Source organism: Oncorhynchus tshawytscha, linkage group LG04 (assembly GCF_018296145.1).
Source record: "Oncorhynchus tshawytscha isolate Ot180627B linkage group LG04, Otsh_v2.0, whole genome shotgun sequence".
NCBI lineage: Eukaryota > Metazoa > Chordata > Actinopteri > Salmoniformes > Salmonidae > Oncorhynchus > Oncorhynchus tshawytscha.
Genome location: NC_056432.1, coordinates 21,109,805 through 21,133,904, shown reverse-complemented (window position 1 = coordinate 21,133,904; position 24,100 = coordinate 21,109,805). Strand labels below are relative to the sequence as shown.

At 42.2% G+C, this 24,100-nt stretch overlaps 2 protein-coding genes across 2 annotated transcripts; both read right to left on the bottom strand.

The window, feature by feature from the left end:
- Positions 1-9,826: 9,826 nt before the first annotated feature.
- On the bottom strand, positions 9,827-14,862 carry LOC112232815 (probable peptidyl-tRNA hydrolase). The gene is made up of 5 exons (XM_024400047.2): positions 14,326-14,862; positions 11,081-11,300; positions 10,834-10,933; positions 10,688-10,733; positions 9,827-10,455 (listed from the first exon to the last, which is right to left on the bottom strand). Exons 1-5 carry the CDS (start codon positions 14,509-14,511, stop codon positions 10,192-10,194), a joined length of 816 nt encoding a protein of 271 aa, XP_024255815.1. The 5' UTR covers positions 14,512-14,862; the 3' UTR covers positions 9,827-10,191.
- Positions 14,863-15,142: 280 nt separating this feature from the next.
- LOC112232814 (natterin-3-like) lies at positions 15,143-18,164 on the bottom strand. Its single transcript, XM_024400046.2, has 3 exons — positions 18,077-18,164; positions 17,416-17,530; positions 15,143-16,362 (listed from the first exon to the last, which is right to left on the bottom strand). The coding sequence occupies exons 2-3, from the start codon at positions 17,528-17,530 to the stop codon at positions 15,266-15,268; spliced, it is 1,212 nt and encodes a 403-aa protein (XP_024255814.1). The 5' UTR covers positions 18,077-18,164; the 3' UTR covers positions 15,143-15,265.
- Between the last annotated feature and the right edge of the window lie 5,936 nt (positions 18,165-24,100).

Here is a 24,100-nt window from a genome sequence, read left to right as displayed (position 1 = left end):
GACACTTGCTATGTCACTAGCATTACGACCGATGGAGTATGAGTGTAGCGTGATCTCATTGGTCTTATTTGAAATCATTGTGAATCTACTATTGTCGTTTCCTATCAATGACTAAATTTGCTATTCAATCATGATATGGCTACAGTTATTTTTCTATTTATACATATAATTTGAGTGTGATACTTAGTGTTGAAATAACCTGCTCAAATTGTTAGAGGGTGAGGATAGAACGTGTCTGGCAGATTCTCCCTGTGTATGTTGCAGGTGAGTGCAGGTAAGGAGGGAGGTGGAACAGCCACCATGGTGTCATGGCTTGGTCGGTGTAGTGTGGGATTCTGTTATTTTAGCTTCCATTCTGACCTCAACAAAAACCCTTGCACACAAAAAGGTGGTCTCTGTGGCATTAGTCTCCACGACAACAGGTGGACAAATGGGGGAGTGGTGGGGTGACGGTTAGAGGTAGGAAGGGGGGTGAGATGACCTTGGCCTTTATGTGGTCAGATGGAGTGCGAGAGCCACTGGCCTGGTGGGTTTAGGGAAGAGGAGGAATAATATCATGACACCTCTCATTCTCTTCCAAATAGAATGATTAATGACAACACTAACCCCCTCTCTCTCTCTCTCCACACACATCCCCCTTCCCAAACCCCACTGTGTGCACACACACCACTCCATCTGACCTCTATAGGCCTACTGCTGCTCAAACACTTGGACATGGTCACTTTCCCAACAATGTTGATTGATGAATGACTATTCCCACCTACGCGTTATGGTAATGCTGATGATTATGCAAAGGAACGTGAAACTTTTGAACTGCCATGTTTGTGGACTAATGCTGCTCAAAGTAGAAACAGCTGCATCCCACTTTAGTTTTTAAATCCTTTCTGTTTCTGCTTGTGTTAGTTTCTAGACATGTTGATTAAAGGACATCTACATCACAGGAGGCCGCTGAGGGGAGGATGGCTCATAATAATGACCAGAACGGCGCAAATGGAATGGCATCAAACACCTGGAAACCATGTTTGATGTATTTGATACTATTCTATTTATTCTGTTCGTCATTACCACGGGCCCGTTCTCCCCAATTAAGGTGCCACCAACCTGTGATACATTAGTGTATTAATTGTGTATTATTAACAATTCTGAACATTGGATGTTGATGACACAGGTAATAAAAATAGATTGCTTCTCTTTCTAACCCTCAATATAAAATCTCTCCCTGAATTGGTGTCGCTCAAAAAAACAGAGCATAATGGCTGTCATTAGAGCCAATCAACCATGTCATCCCTCTCAGTCAGAGCTGGACTATAAACAGTGTATGTCTGTAACTGTGACTCCATGGAGAGGTGGAACAATGATGCAGTGTGGAGAGGAATAGTAGATAGTCACTGTTCTCAGAGACAACAGAGCAGGGTTCCTCTGGTACCAGAAGGTTGTGGTGGGGATGGAGGGGGCACTATGGATGCTCCGGCTCTGTGAGTGGTCAGCGTGCTTCAGCGATGGCTCCGGACATCTCAGACATCTCTCACTCAGTCACCGGTCACACGCCTGCCCGCTGCCACTGACAGAACTAGGAGAGGGCTAGTGGTGCTAGCCTGATTGTGCGTGCAGCCGTGCTGCTATGACATGTATGCGGATCGACACAGACACACGTATAGAATAGCTGCATATTACACACCTCATACAGGACAAGCATACAAGCTGTTCTCTTATTTTTTTTGTGTTTGTCCATCTCGTCAGAGCGTACCACCACAGAGCAAACTGGCTCGATCCAGCATATCAGATAGTGATGACATTTCTGGGTGGTGGCAGAGGCGGGGTATATCATCATATGGATATCTGCAGTCCCTGCCTCCTTCAGCTCTGTCATCACTATGCTGCTGTGGTGGTATGCATCTCAAGACTACGTAAGAACGCAAGGGGTAATATGAAGACAACAGGCTTGTACACACACAGTGTTATTACCTGGTGGTCTCTCTCCCTCGCTCGCTATTTCTCAAGATACGTTATTGTGTCACAATCTATGTGTTGTATAAGTGAGGATCTAAGAAAAGCCTTGGGATTTCAGGTTGTTTGTGGCGTACCATGCCTAGCAGAGTCCATGTGACCAGACAGTGGATAATGTAATGTCAGCTCAGCAGCCCTGTGATGCTCTCACGCCTCTCCGCCATACCCTGCTCTTACACAGTGGTGTTGTCACCCATAGCAATGTTACAGAAGCCTGGTCACGTGACTGGGCTGTCAAAGGGACATAAGGAAGGAAACGACTGACCCGGATCAGAATGAAGGCTGTTATAGTATCAGCTGTGTGTATTGAATGTATATGGAACCTGATGATCCAGCAATGGAGGTCACTGTTTAAAGCAGTAGAACAGTGATTAGATAAACAATACATCTAACACATCTTTTATCATCTTATTTTCCTCCACAATCAGTCAATCATGCACTCCCTGTCCATACATCATCCTATAAACATACTACCAGCTTATACGGAATACAAAGTCAAATCACTGCTTCTCTCTGCCATACAGTAGTAACCCCTACCTAGTTGGATATTGATAAATACCTAGTTTAACAAAGCAGTTGGCAGCTATTTTATGTTGGACTGTGTCTATCTCATTACAATGACAGGTTTAACAGAGGAGTTACAAGGCTGGGTTCAGACCTCACAAACACACTGCTGTTGATCTGTAGATCAAAGAAATTACATCAATAGACAGGAGGCAACATACAGTAATGGATGGATATCAGATCATAATCACAGTCATTAGATGGCCTCTTCAATATACCATTTTTTACCCAATTTCTTATCAATACACACTGATCACTAAGAATGCTTGTTCAATAGAATTAAATGTGTCAAAATATGCACTTTATGATTATTTTATCCTCTACTGTCAAAGATTTAAATCTGAAAGATTCAGACTTGAGGCTGTTGGTGGTATGTTTTTAGAGCTGCTTGTTCGGTGGGAGTGAGAGGACCACAAGTTGGTCTTTACTTTTCTATTATGTCATGTGTAAATGGAATAAAGAAATATATTTGCTGGATCACACCCATTTACCAGGGACACAGATTAATAAATATATTTGCTGTATCACACCCATTTACCAGGGACACAGATTAATAAATATATTTGCTGGATCACACCCATTTACCAGGGACACAGATTAATAAATATATTTGCTGGATCACACCCATTTACCAGGGACACAGATTAATAAATATATCCTCACATTTGCTCTCCATGCTAACCAAGAGGAATTAGAGAAGAGTCTGGTGAAGTAATTACTGAGAGCAGTACCTATCAGAACTGAGATGATAATGTGATGTAACAATAACCCGAATAGATCCCCAAGCTACTGCTAGGGAGTAAAAACCATGGTTGGTTATCCCACATTGGAGACTTGGAAGCAATTCCATACTGACATCTCTGATTAGAGCAACTATATAAATTCTTTCTTGGTTTTAGTTTGAAGCATTATATTTCTGTTCATACTAATTATGCAGTTATGCAGTAACTTCCTAGGTCTTATCGTGAAAGTTTGAAGATGTTATAAAGCTGAATGGTTGAGATGGAATGTCCAAAGAAGAATGGAAAAAAAAGAGTAAATAATGTTTTACAAAACACTGACCACTCTGCCCCTGACCAATCTACACCTTTAGAAACTTGAATATCAATGATGGGAGGATATGAGTTGATGAGTTGAAATGACAAAAACAAAGGAATATAGGCCTATTCTATTCATAAAGACATATTGGAATAATTTCGAACTGAAGTTATTTGAAGGGCTCGTGTGACAAAAACATTTCAAAAGGTCAAAACCAACGACTGGTCTAAGCAAAGATAAAATTGCAATTTAGGGCTCTATTCAATCAGTTTGCAGAAGTTCAGCATTACAGCGTGATTGAAATTTAAAGGCAATGTTCCCGCGTTAGCAGAGACTGCATAAACGCTGCATATGTCGGCTCAATCAGAAAGTACCTTTAAATTTATATTGCACGCTTCAGCGATACAGATTCAATAGAGCCTTGAAATAAAATAACTGAAAATAAAAATAAAGCCTTGTAATATCACTAACAATTTTGATCATACATAAACATAAATGGAAAAAAATACATAGCTAATTTTGTTGGTTGAATTTGTCATTAATTTATTTGTTCTTTAAAAATCAGATTTCAATATCACAAATGTGCAACTCAAGCAGATACATGCAGTATAAAAAAATAAAAATAAACAATGATATTTCCAAAAAGATAAACAAAAACACAAGCAAAATATTATAAACCTGATAGTAATTGTATTATTAATTATCTAAACCTATATACCTTGAAATAAAAATGACAAACAAATTCCCTCTTTATTGGCTTGTAAAGGTGTTTTCAAAGCATAATGTTTAAAAGGCCACGGTTCGTTGTTAAACTAAATGTAAATGCTACAATTTGCGTAATTCTTAAGGAATGTATCATAAAGCAGCACTAAGAGCCGCAAAAAAAGCACACCAGTGGAGCGACAATAAACCAATCGTTGCTTAAGGGCAATCGAAAGCAGGAAGAAGAAAAACATAGAAAACGTTGAAATCTTCTCTTCGTGGGATTGGGCCCTAGGCCTACTCAAAATAAACTGTAGGCCTAGTTGTGTCATTTGAACAAATTCTTCTGAAACAAATTCTGAACGTTTTTAGGCTACTATATGGCAAACAGCTTGCTCCTCCAAAGGTTATGTAGGCTAATTAAAGCATTATTGATTAAATGTTAATTAATGTAGGCTACACATTTGTAGGCTACTTGCAGCCTATAAAATTACATTTAGTTTAACATAATCGTTAATCGTTTTGGATAGCCTAATTGGTGGGATAATGTATAAATCTAATAATCAGTACTTTAATGCAGATTTCCCAATAAGAAATATGACTATTGTGACAAGACATATAACTTTTATTTACGACACTGATGTGAAAGGAACCTCCAGCAACAGATGTCCAGATACAATTCTCGGGTAGTTTAAAATTTCACAAGAATTGCGTTTGGACAATCAACCGCAAGGGCTCAAAGTATGTCTCTCCAAACTCATAGCTCTCATTGTTCAAAACAGTTCTTAATTCAACCATGTGCATTGATAATATAAATTGTCTTTGAATCTGTAAAATATATAGGCCTATAGAAAACATGGAGACACTATCACTGACTGTCATTCCAATCATGCACCTGACTCACCAAGGATCATCTTTTTGAGGGGTAAAATATAATCAGTTGCAGGCTACAGGAACCTCATTAATTAAGTTAATCTCGATATTTGTAAATTCAACTAATAAAGTTGAACAATTAGTAGGCCTGTTTACTTATGTAGCAAAACTTTTATTATTCTACTTAAAACATGTTATTATAACCCAGCAGGTCTAGTAACATGCACATATGTTATTTTCTATACTCTGATATTTGATAGCTACCAATGGCTGGCTACCAATTACCCGAAGATGTTAAGTCGACGAAGGCCCTCAAAAGATGATTCAATTTCCCATTCAAAAGCATCCACAAACACTGAAATAACTTTTCTTAATTCAATGTCATAATAAGCCTACATGAAAAGATGGTTGATTATTTGGTGTTTGTTTTAAGCATCAGCATCAGAAGAAACGCACACTTTGGAACGAGGCGTTCTTTAAACTCCATTCCGCCTGCGTTTCGCCATATCTGTACCTGTAAGACGCATCTTCTTACACATATAGTTACCATATCATTATAGAACAGAACACAGGTAATTGAACTAGAATTCAAATTCTTCCAATCATACAAATATGGTGGTTATATTATTATTTTGCAAACGTTATAAGGTGACAACGCGGAACATTACTGATGCGAGAAAGTCCAAAGGAAAATGGTTAAACCCCGAGTGCACCTGCTCCTCTGCGGTCCCAATCATAATTTCTTGTATACTCCAGCTTCTGGAAAAATCATAGGAAGCGAAAAAAAAGGTTATATGAGTCAACTCGTGGCGCTCCTTCAACTGGCCATTACTTGATAGGACGACTGCATGGGAATGGCACTGCGCGCTCCCTATTCTGTTATCCAAAAGCTTTTCTTGAGCTCCACTAACAATAACGGTGTTACGGAGATGGACGGCGGAGGGAGTGGGGATGGTCTTCGCTTGGTACTGAATTTGAATAACACCACGGGTTGATTAATGTCCATTGTGCTGAATAAGTAATGATTCTCCTAGCACACACAAGCCAGCAGCTGCGAATGAAGGACCAGCAACCTTTTAAAGATACAACAGTCCTATTTTGCCTATCCAGGGCAATTACAATCAAAACACTGTTATCCTTGCAAAACGTATATTGTTAATAGACGAAATGACGTGTCCTCTCCCTCACTTGTTTCAGAAAAACTAACCAGAGGTATTCATACAATTTAGCCTAGGAGGCCTGACCAGGTACTAACAAGTCAACTTGTTTGTTCATTAGTTTATTTAAAATGATTAATGAATGGCATTTTGGCAATTGTTTTGGTTGTTAATAATAATTACATAATAATTAGTAGAGCCTTTATCAGACCATACGAGAAATACTATAATTAGGCTACGGGGGAATATAAACTTGTGTAGTTTAGGCCTATGCCTAATTTCTCAAATAAGGCTATTGCAGCAGTTCTTGGGAAAATCTTCAAGACATAGACTAGAATTGTCTCCATGGCAAAGGTGATTGACAGGTAGACCACAAATCGCAAGGGTGATGAGATGCTTATGGTTCTAAAATTGTGACCTCATTCTGATGATACAAATTTACCAGTAACTGTCCAGGCGCTCAGAAGATCTGCAACTATTCTCACTACTACTATTCTTCTAGTTTCCCGAATAAAACATATTTTTCAACTGGCAATTCGATCGAATGGGTAGAATGATTTGATACGTTCGATTGCTTTATCACTTCCCTTCGAATATCCATCGCATGCTGTCGAGGTAGGTAAACCAAGCCAAAAAGGCATACTACTTGCGCTTCACACTCTGATGCTTTAGGCCTATAGTTTGGGTTTATAGGCTACCCCTCTCTGATAAATTATTAAACAGTGACCGCCTTCGGGGTTGGGCTCTCCTTTCCCCTTTAAAGGCACCTCAGTTGGTTTAATCAGTTAACATTTCCTTTGCTGGGAACATCTTCTCACTTTCGAAGCTCATTTGCTTCTTAAAAGGCCTGCCCGCTGCTTCCTTTTCACCGCCATGTCAGAATAATTTAGTGCAGGAGGCCGCAGATCACTGGAGATTATGGCTAAAGAGAGGGAAAGGACGCGTTAAAGCGAGTGAGGACTTCACTGTGATTCACTCAACCCATTCAGTTCATTGGAGAGAAAGAAAATACATCATGAACCCACTTATGGAAGTCATAGACTAAAATGATCTGCATTGGGAAGAAATATAATTATATTTCTCAGATAAGCATGCAAGTTTTCTGCTGTAGTTTAGCACATCATGGACATCTACGTTTCTGTGAGCTTATAAATTGGTCTCCTTGGGTTTTGTGACAGCAAAAAACCTATCCTGTATTAACAGAGTCCTATGGTAATATGCAGGTCAATTTCATTTACTTAATTTCCAGTTTAAGAGATTGACTCTCCTTTCACACCTTTTTTGTTAATGTCCTGTAGTCAACATTGGCATTTCAAAAGTTCCAATGATAGCTGATGCTTCCAAGTTTGTCACCACCAGTCCCCACTACATGGAACACACATAAGGGCACTCTTTCCCCAGTGCAGTGCAGATTTGAATAGGCCTAGCCCATTTTTCAAGGTCTGAATGTAATATTTAGGCTGTAGGAAGCGTTTTCGTAAACCTTCAAAGTTTAGGATAGGCCCCAACGTTCGGCACTTTTATTGGAAATATATTCTCTTTACGCTCCCTTACTTTTCATCCTGTTTTGTAGGCCTACAACAGATGCTGTAATAATGTACAAACCTGGCCCATGATCTGTTCAGTTCATCTCAGTGTAGCCTAACTCATCAAGTTATCACATCGACAGTGTATTTTCTGTGACCGACTGTGTTCATTTGTTGATATAGGGAGAAACCTTCAGACATTAGTTGAATGTGTTAACACATTTAGTCTCCAAGCGTCTCTGGGAGTCAGTAAAACGAGGGAATCGTCTTGTTTTCACTCCTCTTGTCATATTCGCCTCTCTCTGGACTTAAAACAGCATGCCAATGCTGCACAGTTGCTAGGTGACGAGGGTATAGGGGCCACAATAAGCTAGGTGAGGTTGGCTGGCTGTGACATATGGCATCCCAAAACAGGATCCTCAATATAAGGCCCTGCACTAAACCATTAGGCTTAGCTTCACAGTCCTATCCCAAGGAGTGGGAAGACAGACAGTATCCTTCTTGATAATTACAAAGGACATTGTTGAGAAAGTTCATCTTTACTTTTACAAGCAGTCAATTTAATCCAGATTCCTGTACTGATCATGTCCATATTGAGTTCTTATTGTTCCCAGGTCAGTGTTGGGAAGCTACTCTGAAAATATAGTTTGCCAAGCTACCAATTACTTCACACTGGAAGAAGTTAAGCTACACTAAAGCTACCCTTAAGAAAAAATACTTTGTGAAGAACTATCATATGTAAATATGAAATGTCATAGACTACAAATTGCAGGAACAGATCACTTTCGCGTTGAAGCTAGAAAAAGTCCAAATATTTTATTTTTTCAAAGAACATGAGTGTGTAGTTCCAGTAGTTATAGCTACACCAGTACATGTCAAACAAAAAAGTTGTTAACTACAGAAAACACTGCCTAGAGTTAAACTACCACTAAGCTACTGCAACATGTAATTCAATTACTAGATGAACTACATGTTGTTCACTACTCCCCATCACTGTCTATTGGGGATCATGGTGAATAACGAATCCACTTTAAACTCACCTCAACCTAAAGAAATCTCTGAGGGTCCACAATTGGTGTCGAGAATGCAGTTTGTGTGTGTGTGTGTCCATCCCCCCTCTCTGCCTTTTTGTGTATCCCTGGTCTTAGCACATCTGTGTGCTTAGGGGAAGACCTCCCACTGCGCTTTGGGCTAGTGAAGCTTAGCCTATAGCTGCTGAGGAGGGGAAACCATTCCTGAATAAATTTGCCTACTGTCCAGGTTTATGAGTGACCTCTGACCTTTCAGAGAAAAGTTATTGAGGATACCACTGCACTCTCCCAGGCTGACCACTCAGAGGGGCTGGGAAAGTGCCCTGGTGGGAGAGGGGCTGGCTGAAGGGGGGGTCACACAAGAGAAAGCAAACGGGGTAGAGAGGTGGGGGTCTGTCATGAGTGGAGAGATTCCCTTCGAGTCCTATTCCCCACATCTACAAGTGTGGCCCTGATGCTTTGTTGTGACTCTGAGCTGGGTCCAAACAGAAGGCTTCAAACAGCACTATCCTACAATGTTTGTCCCCCATTATTTTCTTTCCCTCCCTTTCTTTCGCCCTGCATCGTTATATATTAGGCCCATATACTTATGGGTTTTCCTTTCTCTCACTGTCTCTTTACCTACTTTTTATATGCTCTTTTCTCAGTTTTTGTGAGCTCCGATATTCACTGTGGTGAGAATGCTACACTTCTTGACCAATTGCTACTTCTCATTAAAAACACTTGTTGATGAAGCATGGTTATAGGCTGAGAATTAAAGGATGGAATCAATATGTTGAACCAGTAAATACAGCAAAGAGAATGAGCTTAAAAGATGTGAGGCACTTGGAAGCTTTCAAGAGTGGCTACAACACGAGTGGAGCAGGTTCTGTTATCAGGAAACCCACTGGTAATACCTCAGTTCATTCACCACTAGTTACATTTTTTCTCAATGCTATTGGTATGATGGTTTTATTGTTTAATCATTCTAATATCATGTCTTGGTCACTTCTTGGACCTTTTACATAATTGTAGATTAGGCCTAAAAAACAAAGAATGCATACTATTCTAGGAGATATGCAATGATTATCTTATGCATATCTACACTTTTGGTCTTTGAAATGCAGTGTGCTTACTTTGTATTCATTTCACATACATCCCCAACCAGATAATAAATAAAGTCCCAATAAATAAAAACATGTTCACATTTTCATGCTTCTGTAAGAGGCAGCTTTGTTTTAGCAGCAGCAGCAAAGCTACTATCCCAGAGTGCCGTCATAGCTTCACTGGCTCTGTCAAAGTCTCTGGTCAGTCTCATGTCTGGCAGGTTGTGTCCTTTGCTGGAGAAATTGAGCAAACCCTCCGTTTCCCAGTCTGTAATGCCAGTCTGCCTCCTGGTGGCAACAGTGGGGACTGCACATCCTCGTCAGTGAGCTGGGAGAGGAGAATGTCCACACTCTGCTCTAGAACCCCGCTGAGAATCTTCTGCTCCTCCTGAGAGAAGCGCCCCAGAACATGCCGGTTCACTAATGTTTCACCCGATGGTCTGCCAATCCCAACACGGAGTCTGGGCATCACCTGGAGGGCACAAGATAGAAAAGTACTACTCTATCTTGAGAAATAAATGTGTATTTTTACCCTGCTCTCACCCCCCTCCCCCCCCCCCACCAGTTACCTTTGACAAACATGACATTGCTCTGGACTGTATAACACTTTCCCCAAATTTGTCAAAGGGAAACGTCATCTCTCATCACTCAATTCCTCCTAATGTGGGAAGGGAGAGTATTTGTCTGTTTGGAAAGCTACTTACATCTGTTTGCAGACACTCAACACAGGACCGCACACCATTGTGACCCCTGTCAATCAACAACATATAGAAGGATGACAAAGTTGGGAGGATCACGTTGTCAGATAGCATCATTAGTAATGCCGATAACTGGCAGGGAATCAACTCACCTGGCGCTCCCTCCTTGTTTCATAGCAAGCTTCCCAAGGGGCTTGTCCAAGTCATCATGAACCAGGAGGATGTGCTCAGGCTTGATGCTGTATTTGACCGCTTGATCCAAGGTCATGAAAACAAAACAATATCATGAACAATTCATTTACAGTAGGAATAGCTCACTTTTGTCATAATTCCTCTGACAGTCAAAACTGAAAATTCATAAAATGTCAAAAGACATCAAGAAGACACAAGAATCCTCACCTGCTTTGGCCACGGATACACCGTTTATGTTCATCGGTAGTCGTGGTCGGAGAAGCACAATTTGGGTGTCCTGGATGTCAGATACGATGACCTCACCGGAAACGTGCCTATCGCCATGCCAGCTTTCAGCTAACCTCAGCCGGGCAGCAAGTGCTTCCAGCACAGCCATGCCCACACTGTGGCGCGAACCATTCATTCCAGGGTTGCCCAGTCCCACAATCTGCACAAGGAAAATAAATACTTATTTTCCACCTTTGCATATTATATTTCTCTAAACGCCACTGGACAGTGCAGTGATCTCCTCTCACAAGAATGGACTGATTTGTGTACATTTAGCCACACATTTGACCTGATATGAGGGTATTAACTAACAATAATAAAAAATCCTGTCACATGCCCCGAATACAACAGGTCTAAGTGAACCTTACAGTGAAACGCTTACTTACAAGCCCTTAACTAACAATGCAGTTTTTAGAAAATACCTAAAAAAGTAAGAGATAAGAAAAAGAAATAACTAAGGAGCAGCAGTAAATAACAATAGCGGGGCTATATACAGGGGATACCGGTACAGAGTTAATGTGCCAATGTGCGGGGGCACCGGTGTCGAGGTAATTATGTACATGTAGGTAGAGTTATTAAAGTGGCTAAGCATAGATAGTAATAGAGTAGCAGCAGCATGGAGGGGGGGGGGGCAACGCAAATAGCCATTTGATTAGCTTTTCAGGAGTCTTATGGCTAGGGGGTAGAAGCTGTTTAGAAGCCTCTTGGACCTAGACTTGGCACACCAGTACCGATTGCTGTGCGGTAGCAAGATCTGAACGCCAACTGCGAGCCAGGCCTAATTGCCCAACATCAGTGCTAATGCTCTTGTGGCTGAATGGAAGCAAGTCCCTGCAGCAATGTTCCAACATCTAGTGGAAAGCCTTCCCAGAAGAGTGGAGGCTGTCAAATACACTATATATACAAAAGTATGTGGACAGGTGTATAAAATCGAGCACACAGCCACGCAATCACCATAGACAAACATTGGCAGTAGAATGGCCTTACTGAAGAGCTCAGTGACTCATTGTGGCACAGTCATAGGATGCCACCTTTCCAACTAGTCAGTTCAACAAATTTCTTCCCTGCTAGAGCTGCTCCGGTCAACTGTAAGTGCTGTTATTGTGAAGTGGAACTGTGTAGGAGATACAGCTGTTCACAGAACAGGATTGCAGAGTGCTAAAGTGTGTAGTGTGTAAAAATTGTCTGTCCTCAGTTGCAACACTCACTACCGAGTTCCAAACTGCCTCTCGAAGCAACATCAGCACAAGAACTGTTAGTCGGGAGCTTCATGAAATGGGTTTCCATGGCCAAGCAGCCGCACACAAGCCTAAGATCACAATGTGCAATGCCAAGCGTCGGCTGGAGTGGTGTAAAGCTCACAGCCATTGGACTCTGGAGCAGTGAAAACACGTTCTCTGGAGTAATGAATCACGCTTCACCATCTAGCAGTTCGACGGAACAATCTGGGTTTGGCGGATGCCAGGAGAATGCTAACTGCCCCAATGCATAGTGCCAACTGTAAAGTTTGGTGGAGGAGGAATAATGGTCTGGGGCTGTTTTTCATGGTTCGGGCTAGGCCCCTTAGTTCCAGTGAAGGGAAATCTTAATGCTACAGCATACAATGAATGACATTCTAGACAATTCTGTGCTTCCAACTTTGTGGCAACAGTTTGGGGAAGGCCCTTTCCTGTTTCAGCATGACAATGCCCCTGTGCACAAAGTGAGGCCCATACAGAAATGGTTTGTTGAGATCTGTGTGGAAGAACTTGACTGGCCTGCACAGAGCCCTGACCTGCAGCTGAAGGTGGCACAACCAGTTATTGAGTGTAAGGGGGCAATTACTTTTTCACACAGGGGCGACAGGTAGCCTAGTGGTTAGAGCGTTGGGCCAGTAACCGAAAGGTTACTAGATTGAATCCCCGAGCTGACAAGGTAAAAATCTGTCGTTCTGCCCCTGAACAAGGCAGTTAACCCACTGTTCCTAGGCCGTCATTGTAAATAAGAATTTGTTCTTAACTGACTTGCCTAGTTAAATATAGAGGTGGTGATAGCTAGTAGGCTAAGGCAGGGTTTCCCAAACTCAACCCTGGGGCCCCCCCTGGGTGCACGTTTTGGTTTTTGCCCTAGCACTACACAGCTGATAGTGGGGGGGCAGGACCGAGTTGGGTTAAGGTACCTAACGTCTCCTCTTGCCAACTCACCTACAGCGCCCCACAGCCAGAGTGGTTCTACACCTCCTGTGGACTGGGTGAGAGGTGGATTGTCTGCATCTGGCCAGGATTATTGTTATACCCAATGAGTGGCTGGACCCACGCTTTTATAGGCTTTGCCTGGGGACCAAAAAGGATGTCATAATAGCATTGACATGATCTATTTACTTTACAATAGAAACAGTGTTCTGTTTCTTTGGCCAACCCAATATAACCTGGTAGAAGAAATAAAATCACTCAGGGATTTAAATAGTCTAGTCATGACAAAATATAGCCCAGTTTTCTCAAACTCAACTCTGGACTCAACTCTGTGAGACACAGAGTAGGTGAACGTATTGTCTGCATGTGTGGTTCCCACCGTGAAGCATGGAGGAGGAGGTGTGATGGTACTTTACTGGTGACACTGTCTGTGATTTATTTAGAATTCAAGGCACACTTATCCAGCATGGTTACCACAGCATTCTGCAGTGATATGCCATCCCATCTGGTTTGCGCTTAGTGGGACTATCATTTGTTTTTCAACAGGACAATGACCCAAAACCCACCTCCAGGCTGTGTAAGGGCTATTTGACCAAGGAGAGTGGTGGAGTGCTGCATCAGATTAAGAAATAATAGTACATATTTTGACTAGGTAAACCACTACATTTAATTTCCATTTAGATAAATTGTAATAATAATTTTCGCAAATATTTATAAACAGTTAATAATGCGATGTTTGCAAACTGTAGGCTAATGTGAACAACATCGTGTACAGCATCTGATGCGCCTTACTGACACACTGTCCGCTGTGGTACTACATTGTCGCCTACAACGTTACGAGTATTGTTACATTATTATATTGTAGTGATGGGCTGCTATGCCAACAGCAACATTGTAACTAGTAGTAGACCTACGATTATTACATATCAAACTCTGTGAGCAAGACAAGTGGTTGCAGTGCACTAGACCAGAAGACATTTGTGCAGCAATGTCTTTCCTGAATATTTCACTTACCAGCCTCCGACGAGCATTTGTGTGGACTCCTGCTCCAATGTCCATTATTGGTGCAAAGGGTTCAGTCAGCAACGCTCGGTTTATCAGTTTCGATAAAAGTCGTCTCATTGTAACAAAGTTCAACAGCGTCTTGAAAAACTGTGACACACAATACCAAAGTTTACCAGCAACAGTGACGTGTCTCATGAGTGCAAAAAAGGGAACGTCATAAACACTTGAATCTTCATAACTTCATTGTTGTGTTAATAGCCTACTGTCTGTGACCATCAACATCTCAGATTAAATAATGTACTCCTGACATTTCACTTCAGTTATAAACAAACCTATTTGAAATGTGTATAGCTTTGGATTTATCAATACAATTGTGAAAACAAAATAAGAAACGTTGGAAAAGAGTACATATTTTACTGAACTAGACCTGCCATGCAACTTCGACATTAGTCAAAGAGACTGGTGGCCAGAAAAGTGAGAGGGTTCATTGTGACCAACGTCTGGTCTTTTTAAGCGTACCGCCACCTAGCTAGGAGGTTTATACATGCACGTATACACGCCTACACGCTCATAGAAAATGCACAGTGTAATAGTGATTTTTTTTTACATTTCAGCCTTGTGTAATTTTATGTACTGGAATTATATTTCACTTCTAGGCCATTGAAACAAATGATGATGATGATGATGATGATGATGATGATGATGATGCCTACATGAAGTAAATCAAAAAAAGTTCAACAAAATGTTGCACCAAAATCTTATTTTTTGTCTGGAAAATGCTTTTCTTGATCACAAAACTAAATTGACTGGCTCTTTTATCTGAATATGAAGTTACATCAGTTTATTGATGACAATGTATTGTAACACAAAGGTTATAATTTGTTCAGGTTGTGTCTGGAGGGATAGACCACATGCACATTGGAATTCTCACATCTAGAGTTCTTCTGTCTCAGGGGTCTGTCTCAACGGGGTAGCAGGGTATGGCATCAGGGACAGGCTGGCATCTCTCCACCACAGCATTGATCTCCCCCACCTTCACACCATCATAAGTCCCTGTGATGGTGGTCCAGTGGGTGTCTCCGTTATGGTAGGTGCGGCTCAGCCTACCCGTGAAGGGGATGTCGGCGGTCATCTTCCTGCCCTCCATCTGCACGGCACAGGAGTGGTTGGGAGGGACCAGCAGCACCACAGAGATGGAGTGGCTGATAGACTCCACCATGGTGGTTCCCTCTGAGAAGCTCACCGTCTGCTCCTTGGTGAAGTCCACGGTGCCTGGGCTGATAATGGGCACCTTGGCCGTCATGGTGGTGGAGCTGTTGCGGCTCTCCCTGCCGATGTCCCAGGTCTTCTCCACTCTGCTGGTCTTCTCCAGCAAGACCTTCTTCTCCACACTGCTGCACTCCAGGTTGGTGACCCTGGCAAACTGCATGGCCTCAGGAGGGTGGTTGAACAACTCGATCTGGTCGATGGCGTACTCCACGTGAGAGATGTGCTGGCTGTAGGTGTCCCTGTTGATGGCCAGAACCTGGTATCTCTTGTACCAGTACTCATCGCCCTCCCAAGGCAGGAAGAAGGCTTTATGTTGGGTCACAACCTTTCCCAGACCGTATTTGTTCTTGCCGACATATATCTCAACACCTTGGCAGGTCTTGACAGCATGTTGGGGGACAGCACCGTATTCCTCTTCGATCCACTCCACAAACTCAAAGTTGTCCACATTGACCAGCACTTCGAACTTGGAGGATGAATGCTCCTTGTCAGCGTAGGGGTACTGGCAGAAACTGCCTTTGCTTGTGGTATAGAAGCCAGCTTCGCAGTTGACTTTGCAGATGTAATCATGTCGTTCGGTGTAACCGTTGTAGATGCCCACAGCACCATTAGGGAGGGACCCTTCCCATTTAACCCATTTAAGGTTGGCGTTCTCCCCATACATAAACAGGGAATCGGGGAACTGGGGCTCTAGATCTGAGGTCTCTGCCAGTGTGGATGGACTGTGGATGTCCAGATCAGGGACCACATCTTCCAGCAGAGGGTTGAGCCAGGGCTCTGTGATGAGGTACAGAAAGCAAAGGTCATAGGTTGCAATGGAGTATCTTTTGTGGAGTTGAAATCTAACGTATTTGGATTCATTCACTCATTATTGATGAGTTAGTTAAGAAGCTGAGAATAAAAATGGGGCTTCTAGAGAAAAAGGTCCTGCCTCTCGCTGAATAGTAGAAAGCAGATTATTCAGTCGACATTCCTATCGGTCCTAGACTATGGCAACATTATCTATTTGAGCGCAACTGCCACTTCATTAAAGCCATTAGATGCAGTTTAGCATAACCCACTGAGCTTTATTACCAGTGGCAATTTTAGTAGTCATCACTGTATTCTCTACCAGAAAGTTGGTTGGTCCTCTTTGATGTCATGTAGGTTGATACATTGCTATGTTTTCATTTATAAAGCCCTTTTACAAAAAGTCCCACTCTACAGAACATCTTTACTAAACTTTAAACATACGAGTTACCACGCCTGGGATGATTAACTCTGGAAAAGTTTTTGGTCTCTACTGAGTTAGATAAATCAGCTACTAGTTTTCTTGCAGCTTATTTGTGGAACAATCTTCAACATGTTCTTAAATTTGATGTTTTGGTGCCTCTTTTGTATTTATATTTTGTATTTATATTGATGTATTTTGTATTTATATTGATGTGTGAATTTTCTGTAATTTATGTAATTCAGAGCTCATCTGTAAAATAGACCTTGGTCTCAGTATGACTCCCTGATAAAATAAAGGTGAAATAAATCAAATAAATACAATTCTTTAGATTGATAGAGAATATTCAGACAAAATGTTTACACTCTGAGACCCAATTGAAGGTTTTTGATCAACGTGTTTGTGTAATAGGCTGTAATACAGGGGAGAGTGGTGGGAGGAGCTATAGCAGGACGAGCTCATTGTAATGGCTGGAATGGAATTAATGGAACAGAGTCTAACATGTGTAGTTTCCAAATGTTTGATACCGTTCCACTTATTCCATTCCAGCCATTAAACTGAGCCTGTCCTCTTATAGCTCCTCCCCCCAGCCGCCTCTGGTGTAATATAATCAGACTCACTGCTTGGTGCATCCTGCCCCTCCTCCAGCTGAGAGGTGTAGAGCAGGGGGTCAGAGAGGAAGACTGGGCTGCAGAGCTGCAGCACTGCCAGGATGACCAGGAAAGTCAGCCTCATCTAGCAACAAGCGTGCACACACACACACACACACACACACACACACACACACACACACACACACACACACACACACACACACACACACACACACACACACACCACAGTCACATCAGTTTACCTATCTCAGATGACATTAGCAGAGAGCTACCCTGTGCTTTTTTAACATTCACCACCTTCAATCTGGAAAATGCTAAGTGTTCCTTGTTGCTGGCATTTCCATATAAATATCCATGCGTTCCCCCATCTACAGTATTTCAAACACTTCATTGAATATACTTCAGTATATTGCTGATGGACTGAATACATTAAGATGCTCATTTGTAGGTCTTGCCTATTATTTACTAAAGAGAATTGGCTTCTGAAATCACAAAAAACTGCCTCTCCAGCTTAGTAAACAAATCCAACATTTGAAATGGCATTGATTGTTTTATGTTCCATGAAGCAGATGCACAATACAGTAAATCCTGATATTAGTATTCAGCACAGAATTAACAGTAATAGAACATTTTATACACATAGGTTGATGTAAAGAAGCTGTTTTACCTTGACAGGTTCCTACTCCAGTGGTGTGATCTGCAGCCCCTTGCTATGTTTTAAACCTCCCTGCAGGATAATTGCCCCCAATAAAATAGCCAGTGCTACAGTGAGTGGCCCCATTCCCATTGGTCTAGTACTCTTACTATATAAGAGTCCTCTGCTGCTGCTTCTGCCCCATTACTTTTGGTGTACAGTGCTTATTGTTTAGTGATTCAAAAAGTAAAGTGAAGGACACTGCACTAAACAGATACAACTAGAGAAAAAACATTCAAGAGGGAGCTGGTCAACACAAAACAGATCTCCAACGTGCCACAAAGGACAAGGGGCAGCTACGCAAGGAGAGACAACACCAAAAAGGCCCAACCACCACTCACCCCTACCCACACTGCACCAACATATGTGGCTGCCGGATTGGCCTCTACAGCCACCTGAAGACCCACAAATAGAAGACCTCATTGAGGACAGTCATACTCGACTCGAGTGATCGCCGATGATGATGATAATAATCATTTGACTATGTAGTTTTGGTGCTCTTGCAGTGGTTGTGTAAGTAATGCTTGAGAGGATACCTTTCTACCCCATTACAGCAGTCAATATGAGCTTTTATATCACTGGACAGGATCTACCGGGAATCATGTACAATATCTAAGAACAAAATCACATTGCATAAGAATGTCTTTGGTATTGTGATGCAAGTGAGGTTGTTCTTGGTAAGCAAAGACAAAGAACCCAGTGGTAATATCCTTTAGAGTCCTCCGTTATCGATTATTTCAGAGACTATCGCCATTATCACAATAACTATTACCTCGCAGCAACACAGAGATAATATTGTTGACCCTGTCCGGATGAAGGCCAAAAACGTGGAATTGCTCTGATTGGTAAAACCTAACTGATGATCACAAGGGTCAAGGCCATCTCTATAAGTCCTTGAACAGATAGCTATTATCAATTCCATTATCATGGTAGATTGAAAAGACTCAATGTTCCTCTGCAGATAACAAAATAGGACAGACAGTGTAAAGGTCTTTACATTGATAGAATATGTCTTTGATAATTCATTATCACCGCACTTGTCGACACATTTATATCAATTACACATGAACTGCTCTTCTGGGACAATAAAGATTTATTGAAAGAAATCATGCTATTATGCTCACAACTAAATAGTGCTTCCTAATCAAATGATGGAAAGGCCATGTTTGTGCTGTGTCTGTGTATCATTTCACAGGACTGGAGGTCACTGAGATAAGGCTGTCTGATGTTTCAGGACAGTCTGCGCAGTTCTAGAACCTTTTTTTTTAATCTCTGTTAGCTTAATCAGGTTAATAATCCTCATCTTATCTTCAATATATCTGTTCTTCCCTACTGGTAAGATGATGGGATGCACAACAACAAGAAAAGTGCACAACAACAAGAAGCTCCTGAACTATGTCCAATGTGGATTATTTTGTCATCGTGTAGATTGTCATAGTGGGATGTTGACTGTCAAGGACGAGAGAGAGAGAGAGAGAGACAGAGACAGAGGGAGAGAGACAGAGAGAGAGAGAGAGAGAGAGAGAGAGAGAGAGAGAGAGAGAGAGAGAGAGAGAGAGAGAGAGAGGGAGAGAGAAAGAATGCATACAAGAGAGAGAGAAAGACTGGCTTACATTTCAGACGATTATAATAATCAAACAATAATACAAATGAAAAGAAGAGAAAGTGACACCTCCACATTCCTCCTCTTTCTTCTACCATGCCAGTCCATGACAGCCCCGAGAGAGTTAGAGTGAGTGTTGTAATTTATGAGTGTCATAAAGGAGCTATATAAGCCTGGAGAACCAACAGGTTCACTGCTCCCTGGGGGGACACTGTGAGGGTGTGTGCATTTAGGGCACTATTTCACTATTTGAAATTATACAGTGTGTTGCTGTTCAATGGAGCCTACATCAAAACTGGCAGAAACAATAAGGAATGGGAGTTTGACAGCAATGTCATGTTGAGTTAATGTAAATGTGTGTAACATTATAGTTATAACTATAGTCCTTGAATGTTTCCTAATATTCCTCCTTTCCCTGGTCTTTCTCAGATGAAGCTGCCGGTCTTGGTGGTTGTCTCACTGCTGCCTGTGCCCAGGCTGCAGACCCCCCTGCACGCAGCCTCCGGGACATACTGTAGTGAGGAAGAGCTCCCTGAGACGGAAGGGTAAATTAAACTACATTTGTATACTTCTCTAATTTGATATACTCCTTTTATTCAGTCAATCCCTGCTTTTGACCTCTTAGAAAGGAAAACAGAAAACATTCAAAAGGTCATTCAATGCAAGTTGTTTCAACGCAACAAATGTAGGTGCATATTGTGACACTGTTTTATTCTGTCTTCTAGTGTCCCTCTTGAACCCAGTACTGGAAGGTAGGGTCCCCCCCACTGAACAGTATAGGTCCAGTCCAGGCCCCACTGACCCCTCCTGAGTTTGAGGACGAACAGAAGCCTGCTACATTCATGTTCGGGGACAATGTCAGGGGGTGGCAGGTAGCCTAGTGGTTAGAGTGTTGGACCAAAGACTCAGTCGGAACGTGCCCCGGAGTGGGCATCTACATGGAGAAGAACAAGTATGGCTTGGGGAGGTGGTCCCTCAGTTCGAGGCCTTCTTCCTGCCCTGGGAGGGCGATGAGTGCTGGTACAAGAGCTACCAGGTCCTGACCATCAACAGGGACGCCTACAGCCAGCACATCTCCTACGTCAAGTACGGCATCGATGAGGTGGAAATATTCCACTACCCCAGTCAAATACTGTATGGAAAATGATATTACCATGTACTATTTTTCTTTTCAGCACTTCAAAAAGAACAGTTTTGAAATGTGTATGTTGTGTTTTTTGCTATTGGATAAAATGGTGAATGAATTCATGTTTTTTTTGCACAATCAAAGATTCTGAACATAAGATAGGGGGCATTTGTTTTCAGTTTAGAATTTTGTAGTCAGAGTTATGAAAATATACCACATCTGAAAAATGTACCAAAGAAAAAACTTTATTTGTGGTCTCATAACATCTCATAACATCGCCTCCATTGCCATTACTATAATAGAACAGTAGGGGGCAGCAACAGCAAAGCAACGGCTTTCAGAGAGAAGGAGTAGACCTGTGTGTGTGTGTGTGTGTGTGTGTGTGTGTGTGTGTGTGTGTGTGTGTGTGTGTGTGTGTGTGTGTGTGTGTGTGTGTGTGTGTGTGTGTGTGTGTGTGTGTGTGTGTGTGTGTTGGAAGTGTGTGTGTGTGTGTGTGTGTGAGTGTGTGTGTGTGTGTGTGTGTGTGTGTGTGTGTGTGCGTGCTTGGAAGTGTGTGTGTGTGTGTGAGTGTGTGTGTGTGTGTGTGTGTACGTGCGTGCGTGCTTGGATGTGTGCGTGTGTGCGTGTGTGTGTGCATGTGTGTTTATATGGTTGTGTGTGATTGAACAAGCCTTTATTTTTGGTCACATAACAGCTCATAACATTGCCTCCATTTCCATTACTATAATAGAACAGTAAGGGGCAGCAACAGTAAAACAGCGGCTTTCAGAGAGGAGGAGTAGACCTGTGTGTGTGTGTGTGTGTGTTTTGAAGTTTGTGTGTGTGTGAGTGTGTGTGCATGTGTGTGCGTGTGAGTGTGTGCGTGCGTGCTTGGAAGTGTGTGTGTGTGTTTTGAAGTTTGTGTGTGTGTGAGTGTGTGCATGTGTGTGCGTGTGAGTGCGTGCGTGCGTGCTTGGAAGTGTGTGTGTGTGTGTGAGTGTAAGTGTGTGTGTGCGTGCGGATAAGTGTGTGTGTGCTTGGAGGTGTGTGTGTGTGTGCGTGCGTGAGGGCTTGGAAGTGTGTGCGTGTGTATCCTCTCCAAAGAGATCTGACTGTCTTCGCTCGTTCTATTACAGTATCAATAAGCACTAACTTTTTACTGCGGCCATATGCTATGTCTGAGAAGAGAGATGGATCAGGGTTCTACATGAAAGCTGTGTATTCAGCTGCCCCCATCGCAATGTTGCTATTGACAGTTAATGACAGTTATAGACTATTAGTGCTTTCTTAGAGATGGTCCATACAGTAGAGAGGACTGGGATTGTTGTTAATGTGACGGACAGTCTCTGTCTCTCAGTATAAAACCTCTAGTCTAGAGGAGTAGACCTGCAGCCTCCCTTCACTGTGACTGCACTTACCAGTGAGATGAATAAAATATGTTCTACTGTATGCCCTCTGTTCTCCCTCTATCTCATGGCTGAGATGAGACGCTCCAGTAATTCTCCTTCATGTGAAATAATGGCCAAGGTGTGCTCTGTATCACTCTGCATCCTCTCCCCTCATTGATTTTGTAAGGGGGGGCCAGGTCTGGACTCTGCAGTCGTTGGAATGGGAATGATGCTGTGATTCGGATGTGTGCTGCTTGTCTGACGTAATGCTACCACTGTAACTCAGAACTATAGATTTGAGGTGATTCCTGAAAATAGTGCACTCTCAATCCTTTTGAAATTGATACTTTTTTGTATTTTCTAGATTTTCCAAAGATCAGAATGTAGATTAGAGAATTTCTCAATAAACTCAAAGTTGTTTTGGAATTGACTCGTGTCTTGCTCTAACACTCTTTTAGTTTCCTATGTGAATCTCTGTCCATCAACGAGTAGTGTGGTCTGATAGGCCAGATAAAGCTCCAAAATAGGTGACATTTCAGCTGGATGACCATATAATTGTGTGCAGGGTGGCAGGGACAAGGCAGAAGGCTTCTTCAGACTTCTTCATTACTGTATAACTTATAAATCCATGCTAGTTTTAATGAGACCATAACAGTAGCTCTGAATGATCCAAGTGCCCATGGATTTCACTTAGCTTGATATTTAGCGAACCACATGACAGAAGCGTAAGCAAGGGGCAATAGCAGTACACAAGTAGACTACAAATGCATGCTGGGGCAGGCATGCCCTGAGCTTGTGAAGTGAGCGCTACTAGAGAAATACTACTACTGGAGTGAAATTGGAAGTGGGCGAGAAGGCGGACGCTCCAGCCATTGGGAATCTCGCTCCATCCTCCAGTCAAATTGGGCACGCTCCGGTCTTTGCTCCACTCCAGCTCCGCTCCGCTCACATACTCTGGTCCCTCTCAATACATACACACACAAACTCGCACACACACACACATATAAGTAAGTACATAGCAATGTATGGAATGGTGTATGTAAGTCATAGAAAGCATGTTATTGGTACTGAGATGTATGTAGTGGTGATCGAGGCTGTGTACTATAGGCCCGGTGCTTTTAAGCTCTGTACCCTTTAATAGACTTCCAGTTCCTCCTCTCCAAAGAAAGGTTACTCCTGGGATGCTTTCTGATGTGCTTCAATGGATACTGGCCTGAATTCTTTGAAAAAGCCTCTTCTCAAAGTGGGGTCGCAGAACAACTTGGAGGAATGCACCCTCAAACAAAAACATTTTGATTCATTATTTATCTCTTGTTGGTTCCTAGTTACAGTGGCTTGTGAAATTATTCACCCCTTTGCATTTTTCCTATTACAACCTGGAAATAAAATAGATTTTTGGGGGGTTTGTAACATTTGATTTACTCAACATGCCTACCACTTTGAAGATGCAAAATTATTTTTCTTGAGAAACAAACAAGAAATAAGATAAAAATACTGAAAACTTGAGTGTGCATAACTATTCACCCCCCCAAAAGCAATACATTGTAGAGCCACCTTTTGCAACAATTACAGCTGCAAGTCTCTTGGGGTATGTCTCTATTAGTTTGGCACATCTAGCCACTGGGATTTTTGCCCATTCTTCAAGGCAAAACTGCTCCAGCTCTTTCAAGTTGGATGGGTTCCGCTGGTGTACAGCAATCTTCAAGTCATACCACAGATTTTCAATTGGATTGAGGTCTGGGCTTTGACTAGGCCATTCCAAGACATTTAAATGTTTCCCCTTAAACCACTCGAGTGTTGCTTTAGCAGTGTGCTTTGGGTCATTGTCCTGCTGGAAGGTGAACCTCCGTCCCAGTCTCAAATCTCTGGAAGATTGAAACAGGTTTCCCTCAAGTATTTAC

What these genes read in the sequence shown, in the direction of transcription:
- LOC112232814 (XM_024400046.2), bottom strand. Translation starts at nt 17,530, where the DNA reads ATGAGGCTGACTTTCCTGGTCATCCTGGCAGTGCTGCAGCTCTGCAGC. An exon ending in GGGGCAGGATGCACCAAGCA is followed by an intron (nt 16,363 to 17,415) that starts GTGAGTCTGATT and finishes ACCTCATCACAG; the next exon opens with AGCCCTGGCTCAACCCTCTG.
- LOC112232815 (XM_024400047.2), bottom strand. Translation starts at nt 14,511, where the DNA reads ATGAGACACGTCACTGTTGCTGGTAAACTTTGGTATTGTGTGTCACAG. An exon ending in CAAATGCTCGTCGGAGGCTG is followed by an intron (nt 11,301 to 14,325) that starts GTAAGTGAAATA and finishes TTCCTTGTGCAG; the next exon opens with ATTGTGGGACTGGGCAACCC. An exon ending in AAACAAGGAGGGAGCGCCAG is followed by an intron (nt 10,734 to 10,833) that starts GTGAGTTGATTC and finishes GTTGATTGACAG; the next exon opens with GGGTCACAATGGTGTGCGGT.